The 14004-nt window shown below is 39.1% G+C and overlaps 1 protein-coding gene across 4 annotated transcripts in view; it reads right to left on the reverse strand.

Moving 5' to 3' along the window:
- CNTNAP5 (contactin associated protein family member 5) overlaps positions 1-14004 on the reverse strand; it is a 312663-nt gene that overhangs the window by 47255 nt on the left and 251404 nt on the right. For all 4 annotated transcript variants that reach the window (XM_053402908.1, XM_053402895.1, XM_053402900.1 and 1 more), the window contains 3 exons: positions 10780-10936; positions 4813-4940; positions 4008-4178 (listed from right to left, as the gene is read on the reverse strand). In XM_053402908.1, the coding sequence (XP_053258883.1) occupies positions 4008-4178; positions 4813-4940; positions 10780-10936 (456 nt within the window). The remainder of the gene's footprint in view (positions 1-4007; positions 4179-4812; positions 4941-10779; positions 10937-14004) is intronic.

Consider the following 14004-nt stretch of genomic DNA (forward strand, 5'->3'; position numbering starts at 1 on the left):
AGACTCCTTTGGGTAGTGATAAAGCGGGATATCAAATCCAAACTCCTCTTCTTCTTCTACTCTTGCATTTTTCCCAGTGTCTAAAGTACTGACTTCCCTTCTCTAGAGCTAGTTTGGGGCATTTTGTTACCACCCACTTTTCTTTCCAGCATGGTCCTTCCTTCCTGAATAATAAATGGAATGGATTGATAGCTTAGTAGCAGAGCACATGGTCCGAATGTAGAAAGCCCCAAGTTCAATCACTGACCTCTCTGGCTAAATGAACTCTGGAAACAGGAGTAGGAAATGCCATTCTCTGCGGTCCTAGAGATTCACCTCCAATCATAGTAGACAATAATTGGCTAGATGCATTATGACTCTAACTCAATATATTCAGTATTTGTTGATGTCACTGTGGTATGCAGCTGTTCAAACTCAGTTATGAGATATGATGTAAGCAATTCAGAACAAGGGCAGGAGACATTGGCCTCACTCTGAATTGACTTTTGCAAGAACAGCAACATAGCTATTTTGCCTTCCCTATGCAATGACATCATATAGTCAGTTCAGAGTGATGTTGTGCTTCCTATCTTCCCACACAAAAAAAATATTGAAAGGGAGGAAGTTTTTCCAGCAATAAAAGCAAGCATTTTAGATGCCCTAGATTTTTGCAATTGATTGTCATTTCATATTAATGTCAAACTATTTTTTTATATTTTTAGAATTATTAATAGTGTGCTAATATATATTAGCTAGGGATGTGGAAAAATAAATTATTGAATATTTGCAATCTTTGAAACAGTGTGAAGGTCTAAGATCCATTCAAATCTGCTAAAACACTAACCACTTAAAATGTCACACTTAAATTTTCCTCTTTAAAATATACCGTACCTCTTTAAAAATATACATCCTTTTTAAAATAAACTCAGTGGGTTCTCACCCTTAAAAAGAAGTGAAATAAATTTAGGGATTTTTTTAAAGAGGTATAATCAATACATGAATTATTCTGCTTATTAAATCACTAGTGGATGCTTGAAGCTGCACAACCCAACTTGGTAAAAACTGAACAGAATGAAAGGAGGTTATAGAAACTTTGTATTCCAAGCCAAAGCAGAGAATCTTACAAGTTAGTTAAGAGAAGATGTGCTCCTCAAAAGATTTATTCCACAAAATAAATCTGGAACATATGGCTCATAGAAAAAAACTTAGCTACAGAAATAAAAGAAACTAAAAGAACTGAGAACGACAACAATGCTCTTCTCACATATCTCTTGATAAAACATAAACTTGCTTGAAGTGCCTCAGGATTTCTTTTGTATTCTTATTAAACTAGGTCTGCTCCCATTTGGGAACACTTGTTAGCACCACTCACATCTTTTCTGGGTTGTCTGCAGTGAGTCATCTGGTGGGTGAACCATGTCTGCAGGATCAGGGCCTGGGATGTAGGTTTCATCAGCATCAGATTTGGGGGTACAATCAAATCCAGTGCTGAGTGAATAGGGATTGAACAGGCAGCGTGGCGGCAGAAGTCAGCTGTAACCCTGTCCAAAAATGGATAGGCACAGCAGGCTCAGAAAGCAAAGCTGAGCCAAGCCTGCTACTCCCTCCCAGAAACAATAACCTCCCTCTGACATACTTCCTTTATGGGAGAGCCTGAAGTGAGTTCGGTCAGGGAACCGAAATTAGTCTCAGCATGGCCTCATTATCAGTTATTGGGATAAGACTGAGCCATGAGTCCTGGCATGGCTACCTCTGTTAAAGCACCGTCTCTGCAGTAATTGGCTCCTCTGTTCATATAAATGGGAGAGGGCTTCCATCAACTTGCCCTCCTTCTGCAGCTCCACACACCATATCCCACCTAATTTCCAAGAGTCTCTCTAGCAGCAGATGGGGAGATGGACAGAAAAGAGATTGAAGAAGGAAGAGGGAGGCAGGAAAACTCCAGACCATTAATGAGAACAGCTAGGATTTAAGCCATGGATTTTAATAAGCAGAGGCATGTCTAACTCTGAATTGGTTCAGGGTGTATACTTGAACCCTCAGCAGCTGATCTGGGGACTACACACCAAATATGGCTATTCAGCTGCAATATTTATTAGCTCAAAGAAGCTGACAATCTATCTTCTAATGAAATCACTGGTTCCATATTTGCCCACATTTTACACCAGCTGATTCGTTATTCTTTCATCAAAGTGCATGCTAAACTATAATATTGATGGATTGCATTATTTTGACATCGTTTTATGTCAAAGCCTTGCATTTTTTGTAAAAAAAAAAAATGGCCCTTGAGAATGAAATATAGTACACTGAAGTATCAACCAAATAGGACTTTGATGTGCAATTAACACTAAAGCATACCTCATTACCTAGTGATAATGCACCTCGGCATTTACCATGGGTTTAATGAATCAAAAGGCCTTGGGGGCCTTATTTTATTAAATTTTATGTTGAAGTTATTATAACCATATTATGGAATGATGGCACTTCATTCCACGTTTGTTCAGCCTGATGGAATTTGGAACAGAATGGCCTTATTGCACTCCAAAGTCACAACACTGTTCTCCCCACATCCATTTCCATTAATAGGCTAAACCAGCAGAATAAAAGATAAGGTAAAACTACCAATAAGGTATTTTTCTCTTTTTAACGTGCTGGGCAGTAATTGCAAGTCAGTCCCCAAGTGAGGCTGTGTGATTGACAAGTGACGAAAAGAACCATTATGACCGTCTGTGTGTTTTGGATCCCTCTCACTTCATGTTCATTTGCATGCCAACTACTGTCCAAAGGCATCTTGCATAAGTACTGTTTGTCATTGGCCAAAACCATCTAATACCAAGAGCAACTGATAACTGAGCTGATGAATTTTTTCTTCCCCTGACTATGGAGAATTGAAGCATTGCACACACACATACAGAGAGAATGAAAGAGCACCTACACACTTTTAAAATGACTACATAAGGAAGTTTCTGAGAAGCCCCCTCCTGCTACTGCTGTAACTGATGCCTTGATCTCATATGTGCTCATCAACTAAACAGCTATTTTGCCAATACATCATATATGACATACTTTCCTCCCAATATTTTACTAATAATGCCATGACAACATAAAATTCATTTGCTGGACCAGTGGCCCATCTGGTCCAAATGCCCCCCAGTTATTGTGTGCAGAGAGGCAGTTAAGGGTAACTATGTCTGAAAGGAGGCCTTGTTCAAGCGATTGTCCCAAAGTCCACCATGAAACATGTTCATATGTGACCAGTTTTTACTTATTCCCTGGTGATGCTTTAGTGCACATGAATAAGATTATGCATACTCATACTAGTGTGTGTTCATTCTGCTTCTTTGTATAATGGTGAATTTATAAGCAAATGTAACAAACAAACAAAATCCATTTTGTAACACAGAGAACTTTACATGCAGCTGCTTGCCTCCTGCTCCCATTAATGAGATTTTTAACTGGCTGCAATTATTATACTTCTTACTTCATTTTGCATTGCTATTTTGTTGTATTTTATTATCATTTTATTGCTTTTTCTTTACCGCTGTTAGCTACCTTGAGCACCATTTGCTGGAAAGAAGGGGTACATATGCAACAATGAAATAACAAATAAATAATATTTGACAGTCAGCCAGAAGAATGATCAATTCTCAAGGTGCTGCCAGCTGTAAAACTGAAATCATTCTCAATTCTTGCTTATCCCACCCAGTCCTTAGAACATTTCTCCTAGAGTTCGGACCTCTGCAGTTTTGAAAACCTAATTCCAATCTCTAAAATACCACCACCACCTTTGTTGTTGTTAAACACACCTTAATTCCTACATATTTTTTTTAAAAAAGAATTCAATGCATTCAATTGCAAATTAAAATATAATTCAATATATAAAAGGATGTAAACCAGCAATAACAGACATCAGTTCCCAAGCCAAGAAAATAACTCACTAGAAATATTAAACAAATGGGCAATTGCACACACCCATTCTCTGATGGTTAGTATGAATATTGTACCATGATATCAGAGTACACACTCACAGCTTATTTCAACTCGGATAAAGTCTTTCATCCCCAGATTTTCCAAGAAGACCCCGGACACAGCTGTCGTCTTGAAGAAGAAGGAAATGTCTGCACTGAATTCTGCGTGGAAGGTGGGGAACAGGAGGTAGGATGCCTCAGTGTTGAAAGAGGCTGCATTCCAGAACTGTCCTGCAAATAGCAACAACCTTCTCTATAGTTAACCGTAAGCAGATAGTGGACAAAAATGCAACAACAACAACAACCCAAAGGCGCATCCTTTTAGCTCATCATAAAAAGACATAGCCTACAGAAATGAAGCCAGCTGTACTAAAGGAAAGAAAACACAAAATACACAGAAAAATGAAAAGCTATGGATGATACCCAGCCATTGTGCTAGCAGGAGCCTGTTCTTAGTGGAGCACAACAGCTGAAGGCATTGGGTCTCTTTCATTTTGCTGAAGATGCTACATGACTACTGTTATCATTATGCACAGTGACAGGTAAAACTTGGCACGCAATCACCTGCCACAATGTCAGCTCTCCGAGTTCTTGTCTTAATGTTATGTTGGATGTCATCCAATGGATGCACAAGTAATATACTGTATATGCCGCACACAAACTTATACACAAACCCCAACTTTTTTTAAAAAAAAGTACTAACAACAAGTTTCTTTTAAAATGGTCTAACACGTGCCTTTAAACAAGCCGGACAGTGATATTATTTTTAAGAGTCTGGTTTTTTAAAGTGGAATTTATATTCAAAGGAATCACACATAGGTCTTGTGCAGCCAGGAAATGGATACTGAAAAGGGCTCGTACTCACTATCTCCATAGCAACGCAAAGGGCCAATTCTCCACACAGCTTCAGAATTAGGTCTATTTGTGTCGGTGACAACAATCTGGTTCACAGGCAAGTGTTCTTTGAAGGAAAGGAAGCCAGTATCATTGGTCCTGGATATATATATGTATATATAAAAAGGCATATGAATAGAAGCTGAAATAGTTGTTTAATTATTACTTTGATTTCTAAAAGCATGTCCAGTGGATTTGAAGTGTATGTAGATAAAATGCATGTAATAGCTAATTAACACATGGATAAGCAGTTAAAATATCTGACATCTGACATCTACTCACTACTCCCTCCACCTCCATTTTTATTTTTGCAAACAGTCTGATTAACCAGAGTAGAAATTGGATATGGGAATTCTGTATAAATGCCCATTTTTGGTTCCCTGGAGATGTTTCAGGATCCCAAGCAAAACCACTGTAGATGACTCTAGCCTGTGTAAATGTCAGGGTAGAAGTACTCTTTAGCGGCTTGCTCCTATTAGCCATGGTGTCTCTGCAACAGCATAGAGGAATAGAAATCATAAAGCAAATGCAGTGCCAGCTCTCATGGTATTCCACCATAAAGTAATAAGCAACACACAACCTGAAACAACCATTGGCAGGGTTAGAATTCCAAACAGGTAGCTGAATCTGCAGTAACCAATTTGCAGCATGCAATATAATAAGGGGTCAATACATAAGGCTTTTCCTTAGCACAAAAGAGAACCAAGCAGCTCTTCCCCATTTGCCTGGAACAGGGTGCTATTTCAGCAATGATGGCACAAGTAATTGATGCTACAGGCAGCAATCATTTAATGCATGTCCGATTGATGCACAGTCATGCACACACTCATTGCTGTCAGCCTGGAAGTGACCCTAAAACAGGGCAGAATGGGGTGGAACGGGACAAGGCTTATGTACACTCAGGGATCAGGAATGGAACCTTCATGCAGAATGGTTGCCGCTTGTACTTCAGTGGTGTTACACAATTGCTCTGTAATTCCACACCTTGAACTGTTGAAACCAATTTAATGTAATGTTCAAACACCTGCACCAGCTGAAACTCACAAATGGTTTTCAAACATTGCCAAAGAGGATTCATTTCAATCAAAATTATGTGTGATGCCTTTCAGTGATGATTCTGTGTGATAACATATCCACATATAGTAAATGGCAACCTTTGTTGTAGGGTAGATGGCCAACTCATGTCCCACAATTCTGGCCTTTGAATTGTGCTTCCCCATGCTGTATGGTAGAACTGGTGCTCAGAATTACTTGGTTCCAGCATCCAGCTAAATATTTGTATGCTGGAAAGCATCAGTGAACCTATGTTGTGCACTCCAGATCGGGAGAAGGAAAATGCACATCCTTCTGTTGTTGTTTTTTTTAATGACACAACATAAAATAAATCTTCAACAAATGAATTACTAAATATTTGACCACAACTCAGAAGGAGTGAGAGTGGAGCTTCTGTTTGAGTTTGCTACATTTGGGGGGAACAAGCTGGGGTTATCTACATTTTAAAAAATGGTGGAGAAGAAAACTTTCAAGAATTATATTTTTTAAAACAACAAAACATCCAAAATGCCATCACCAACATTGCCTATGATGTAGGTGGTAGGATATGCACACACACACACACACACACACACACACACTCCATAGCAATGAACACTCAGTCTGGTATACACCAAGTATGAGGAACACATATACCTGAAACAGAGGTGCAACCTTGAGTTAACATGTGAAGATCATGGTGAGGAAATGAGAAACAAACAGGAATTTATTATGCAATAAAGTATTTATGTGAAAAGGCCCTTAGAGGACATTATACTCCTTAATGCTATCCCATATAATTTGATGTTAGCATGTCTCTCATCTGGCATTTAGATAAGATCTACAAAGTTTTAAACTGCACATGGAACTCTAATGAGAATTCAACACCCATTCAACTATTTTAAGCACCTGGGAAGTCAGAAGAAAACAAAATAGGTTGTTACAGTGCACATGAAATTTGTGTATGAATTACACAAATGGAAGTCCCCCGTGCTAGGTTTGGGACAGACTAAGGAGCGGCGGAGGGAAAAGAGCCAAAATGACAGCAATGCAAGCAGATAGTTTTAGAAAGCAGAAGCCTTTCTGCTATATTCTATGATATTTGTGTGTGTATCAAAGTCTTTATAACTCAAGGTAGCATACCTGCTGTTCCAGTCTCTTGTCCCTTACTAGCCATAGACCTGCTTTGTTTCAGCAAGGTTAATGTATCATGTGCTTTCAGACAGCACCTTGTCCATGCACACCCAGAACTATGTGCGACATCCAAATGGTAAGGAAATTAACTAGTCTACTGGGCTGAACTCATTACATGTTTCAAATGTGACCCACTATTTCAGATTTGCATTAAGCAACTGAATAAGCAACAACAGAGTTATTAAATGACAAGTAAGAAATTGGGCAGCATCCTTACAGAACTATTTTTTCCCCTTCTATGTTGATATTCAGAAAAGCTCATTCTCTGTATTCCAAGTTTCTGCAGTATTATAAACTGGTCATGTCTCTAGATGTGATATTCACAGTCTCTCCCCTCCTGCCCAACAGATGGTAGGGTAGTGGTGTCATTAAATATAATTTCATCCCTTATGGTACCCCTATTGGTATATCTTCTCCTTTTGCATTAATGAAACCTCTAGTGGGTAGCTAGGCTCAGTGGCATAGATATTTAATGAAATTTGTGAAAGATACAGTACACTTGGAAAATATGTACTATCAGCAGATGTCTGCAGCTATGTAAATGGGAAACAAGCCAATAAAACAAATCCTGAAAGTTTGAGACCAGCACACTATAGATGATTAAAAATGCAATGGAAGATAGCTTAATGAGATTCTTCCATGCACCCTGTAGCCATGGAAGCTTCTGAAAGTTCAACAAGCATTATAGTAAACAGGATGCTATAGTTAATAATGGAATAACTGTGGTGTTAGAAGGTTAATAACATTAAGGTCAGGCTTATCTAGAAAGCTCAATAATCCCAAATGGTGGCTAGCATGTTATCCTCCATATGTTGGTTGACTTAAACTCCCATCAGCCCTGGCCAGCACAGATTATCAGAGTTGGAGTTCAGTCACATTGGTGATTCACAGGTTGCCCATTCGTATTCTAGCTCAAGACCCTCTTGTATCTGACAGAAGCGAACACAAAAACACTAAAAGGTCTATCAGTGCAGGTTGGTATAACAATGCAATTGCTGCTTATTTACTTTGTTACCCACCTTAGTGTCCTGATCAGAAACAGCCCTACCAGTAGTGGAATGCATTCTAATAAAATAATAGTAATTCTGAACATCAATTCTATCATACTAGGGAAGCACAGTTCAAAGGACACATGATTGTAACAAAAGCAGGACATGAGCCTGGGCTCTCACTTGACTTCCAGAGTGACAAGGGGTCCTTTGCAAACATATGGCCAAACAAGATACGTTGGTAACTGAGTGATTGTTTTATGGAATTAAATTCCAGATGCTGGAGCTCCTGAAGTAGCTGAGTGGGAGGGCAACTGCCTTGCATGCAGAAGGTCCCACGTTCTATCCTTGGCATCCCTCCTGATAGGACTAGAAGTGAGTCTGTCTGAAACTCTAGAGAGAAATTGTCATTGTAGACAATACTGAGTTAGATGAACCAATGAATGGTCAGAATCAGGGCTTGTCCATACTTCCATTTGTCCCACCACTCTTCCCCGGGAAAACCCAATCTTTACCACTGAATCGGAGCAAACCTCAATCAGCTTTTCTCCGGATTGGTGTCTGCTCTGATTTAGCGCTACATGGTGGGTTTTCTGGGGGGAAGTGGCAGGGGGAAATGAAAAACTGCTCAGGCCCATGCCCAGAAAGGATGGGACAAGTGGAAAATCACTCAGACCCGTGCTTTCTAGGCACAGAGCAAGCACCCATCTGGACAAGCTCTCTGTATAACACCACTTCTTGCATACATCTCTTCCTAGATCAGAACCATGTTGTGGGGGAGGGAGCTTTAACATTTTGCCTCCACTATATTTCTGATATGGATCTCTCTCCCCTGTGCACCTATTGCTGCTTATCTGCACAGGAGAGAAGCTTGTATTGGTGCCAACAGTGAGTATGCTTTGAGAGTCTGCTGTCTTGCAAGGCTGGCTTCACATGTATATGCATGCCTTAAATCCTCTGCGACTCCACAGGGATTCCTGTGATGCACTTTCCATCTAGGAGAACTCTTGCTGATTTCTGTCTCAAGCAATGTTAAAGAAGGAAAAGGTGAACGTGTCTTGTTCACTGCTCATCTTTGGATATCCATTTATGCCTACTCTCTGTTTCCTGTTTCTAAACCAGTCACTGATCCATAAGAGGACCTCTCCTCTTAATCCATGTATGCTAAGTTTACTCAGGAGCCTTTGGTGAGGTACACTGTCAAAAGCTTTTTGAAAGTTTAAGTACACAGTGTCAATTGGATCACCTCTATCAGTATGCTGGTTGACACTCTCAAAAGACTCTAATAGGGTAGTGAGAGAAGATATGCCTTTGTACAAGTCATTCTGCTTCAGGAAGACTTGTTAATTAAACTTTTAACCATGCTTTCCACCACTGCAACACTGAGCTCGTTCCCTTATAAAGGAAGAAATCCTGCCAGGGTGGCTTGAGGAATTCAATTTCTGTGCATTCTGATGTATATTGACCTGATAAACACCTCCCAGACTAATGTGCAGGTCAAATTGCAATTATCTCTTGGATTTTGTAAGCAAATGTGTACATTAGAATAAAATATATTTAAAAACACATACATGGGGATATATTCTTGTGCAGATTTTTTAATAAAATATTTCAGACTAATGTGGAAGCCAGACAGAACAGACACATGCAAAACTGACACTGATTGATATAGATGGCAAATTATATCAGTGCAGCATAAATCTGTGGTGAACTAAAAAGGGGGGATATTGCAGAAATAGACAATGAACAAAGCACCACAGTCAAAATTATCTGTGATATAGAATGGCTTCTATGGTAGAAGAAAGAGATAGATGGTAGCTATTCTATATATCACAAATAATTTTAACTGTGTGGTTTTTTAAATTCATTTTCCAGTTCTACAAAATCTATTTCCCCCCAACTTTACCATTTTCTTACTGCATTATAATTTTTCTGTAATATAGGTCAGGTGTCAAAACTGAAGAATTTTTATTCTTCAAAGTGTAACAATTTGAAGATGGGAGAGTTTCTACTTGTTATGTGCTGTTTTTCAGCTTTCTTCCCTTCCAAAAATTCCAAACCAAATACTGTATAAATTATTTAACTGAAGGTAATGTGCAGAAACTTATACTTTGTGGAACTGCTTTGCTCAAGAGAATTATATATTTACTGCAGACAGGTGCACGAAACCAGAAATGAAAATGCATTCATACAGTATATACACAAGGGTCATTCCCACACATGGAGCTCTTCATTCAATTCAGTGAAGGAGACCAATCTGCATTTCAGGCAGAAGAGCTGGCAAACCCAAAGGTATATACTTTCCCCAGAAGGTGTTGGTGTTCAGGTCTTGGCTTGCCTCTGGGGGTAGAAATTCTACATAGTTTGGGAATGCCCATCAAGAATGTCGTATATGCCTTTGTAGTCCTAGTTTGATGCAAGAGTGGTAAAAAAAGTGCTCTTGGTCAACCTTCTGGAAATTAACTGATATAGAGCTGGATGCAGACTAAAAAAATACTGTACTGAAACCTTAGGCCATAAAATTGTATACAACTCTCTCTGAAGGTCTTCTGGGTTAGTACCAGCACTGCAATTTCAAAGCAATCACAATGGAGACCCCAAAATGGGAAGCACAGAATCCACCCTCTTTTATTCCTACTAAACTTGCACAACCCTTTTCATAAGTTTATGCATTAATTTATTCACTTCTGTTTTATTGGTGTAGGGCAAATCTCCATAGTTACCATTCGTCCTTATCTGCATCACAGTTACAGAAGTATCTCAGATCCAGGCAGCTTTCCTCCAGTCCACATGCACAGCGCTGGGCTCCAGGAGGAGACCCTCCCCAGTAAGGATGCTTCTCATTGGCTCGACCAACCCACCAAACAAATGGCATTCCATCTGGGGAAACAGAAAGAGCAGAACTGCCATAAGAAATCTGAAGTCAGAGAAATCTGTCGTCAGAAAAATCTGAATCGAGAAAAGATGTAAGAAGTTCTTGTTCTTGCTACAGCTGGGATGGGATATCATTCTGCATCTGATTTAAAATAAACATTGGAAATCTGAAGGTCAGCATATTGAATCCAATGTTTCAAATTTACATATTCAGCCATACCTAATATGTTTTTGTACATCCTGATCTTAACTAAGAGAGTGGTGATTTCAAAGCATCCCGTGTTTTAAAATATATTTAAATGAATGATATCACCAAACTACATCCCGTGTTTTAAAATATATTGAAATGAATGATATCACCAAACTACAGTGGAACCTCGGGTTACATACCATCCTACTTACAAATGCTTCGGGTAACGAGCTCCACTAACCCAGAAGTAAATGCCCCTTTGTTGCGACCTTTGCCCCAGGATGCAAGCAGAAGTTGTGCACCGGCGGCATGGCAGTAGCAGGAGGCCCCATTTGCAAAAGTGCACCTCATATTAAGAACGGTTTCGGCTTAAGAACGGACCTCCGGAACGAATTAAGTTCGTAACTGGAGGTACCACTGTATTCTCTAAAATGGGAAAGTTACTCGTTGTATCACAGAGGTATATAAAACCATTTAGTTCCCAGAACAATTTGAGGAAGCGCCAAAAACAGGCATGGCAAACGTGGTGCTCTACAGGTGTGGTCGGACTCCAACTCCCATCAGCCAACATGTCCAATGGCCAGGTTGGAAGTACCATGTTGGCTAAACTCTGGTCTACAGGAGATGAAAATATTTGTAAGGGTAGAGTTGATAATCAAACACTGCATTTTTAGAAACCTATATAAAAAAAAGAATAACTGCACATTCATTATGCACATTAACAGAAAGCCAAAGTGGCAACCCAGTCAGATGGGTGGCATCTACAAAAATAAAGTTGCTGTTATTAGTAGTGTAAAGTTCCGCCAGGCTTCCTTAACTATGCTGACAACTGATGGAAGTAGGTAGAAGGAAAGTTTGAAAGTAACTGCAGGACTTCATTTGAGACTTCATTTTGGTAAGGCTAAGTTTCAATGTTGACTATGGCCAATTCTAAATTGTGTAGGGTGCCTATGTTAGTACAATTGGCTCCCTGCATCAGATGTTTGCTCTCCAATGTGTGGGACTGCCATGGACAGTGCTATGACAAACAGATCAGAGCTAGAGGCTCCGTCCCTCATTGAGTGAGCAGCATAAATATTACCAGATCTACTTGTGTATCTATGTACACATCTATACAATGTGTTGTGTTAAACACATGTTCACAGAGCTCCAAATATGAGGATCTTTATTTAAAATATTTTGCACACCAGACACTATTGCAATGGTCATGAATACTATTAGAATAATAGAATTGGAAAGGACCCCAAGGGTCATTTAGTCCAACCCCATGCAATACAGGGATCTCCTTTCTTGAAACACCTGTATTACATTTTGGAGACATTTAGCAATGGCCAATAAATACCAATATAAACTTGCTTGATTTTAACTTGACTAACATAGAATAAAAAATGGCTTCTACAGCTTATGCTGCCAACACATGAATATAAAATAATACAATCAGTGCTTTTTTCCCTAAAAAAATGTTTAGGGGTACTCTCATTTTCCTACTCATATTGAAATACAGTCCTCGATGAGGTCAAACTTAGATTTATAAAATATTTAGGGGTATGCGTCCCCCTGCGTCCCCCCAGAAAAAAATCACTGAATACAATTATTAGTTGTACATTACACAGCCCCATGTTGCCCAGAGTATGCACAGTTCCTAGAAGAGATATAGACATAGGCAGAGATATACCTTATACGGAGTTTTGCGACAAACTTTGCAGAATGAAAATAAGACTAAATAAATCACGAAAGGTAAATAGCTGGAGTTTGGGCCTTGGGGGACTGTAGGTGAGTGAGATCCATGAAATAAAAAAGGCAGAAAGAAACCCAAAGCCGTTGAATGAAAATTTTCCAAAGATTAACATTTCGAAATAGAACTTTCTGATCTCTACTCCTCAATTCATTTATCAGCTATAAATGTAGCTAGGTATTGATACATGAAAAATAAAAGAACTGGCATGCAAAAATGATTTGAATTTTATGCAGGCTAGCTTCTAGTCTATTGAAAATGTTAGCAAGAGCTAATTGCATTATATGTATTCAAAACAACATTTTAAAATAATAATAAAAAACATGAAACATGAAACGAGGTTAATTACTAATTGCAGTGGACTAATTAAGAGAAGCTTCAGCAAACCGCTCAGTCAGGTTTGCATTGCCCACTGCTTTCCCACAGATCCTATTGCTTTCAAATTTCAGTATTGCAAACAATGAAACAAAGAGAGAATAATGATTATCAGGTCATCACAAATTAGGAAACAAGGGCTTTGCCTAATGCCCAATGGTACTCATTATAAAAACAGAAAAGACGACAATATGAATTCCCCTAGCATATATCTTTCAGTTTTGCATTTTTCGAACTTGTGAATACAAGTTGGAATATTAATGTGTATTACTGTCAACACGTTCTTTTAAAATTATTGTTGCATACAATTACAGCACAGAGAGAGAGAGATGATGGTATGCAAGTGGATGGCAAACTATGATACCTTCCTATCCCTTTCTATGCTGGAAACCAATCATCCAGCTAGCAGGGGTGCGCATCAGAGTAAGAAGAATCTTACTCTGGAGCAAAATGGGAAACCTCAGAGGTATTTTGGGCTTGCCAGAGGCAAAGTGGAATCTCTATGAGATGGTAAAATTCAAAGGGAGGAACCCTGAAGTGTTCCATGGCACCTCATCAATCCAGACATACACAGGCACAGGCACACATACAAAATGCTGCAGAAAAGCAGTTGCTGAAAGTGAATGTATTGTGTTTAAGCTTACTATAACACCAGAATAGAATAATGAGGGAAGGGAGAGCAGACACCAGTGTGGGGAAAAGGTATAGAGGGAGAGGTCTTTTGTGACAGATCAGTACATTGTGAAATCAAAGGCAATTTTACTGACTAGTGCT

Source organism: Podarcis raffonei, chromosome 1 (genome assembly GCF_027172205.1).
Source record: "Podarcis raffonei isolate rPodRaf1 chromosome 1, rPodRaf1.pri, whole genome shotgun sequence".
Classification (NCBI taxonomy): Eukaryota; Metazoa; Chordata; class Lepidosauria; order Squamata; family Lacertidae; genus Podarcis; species Podarcis raffonei.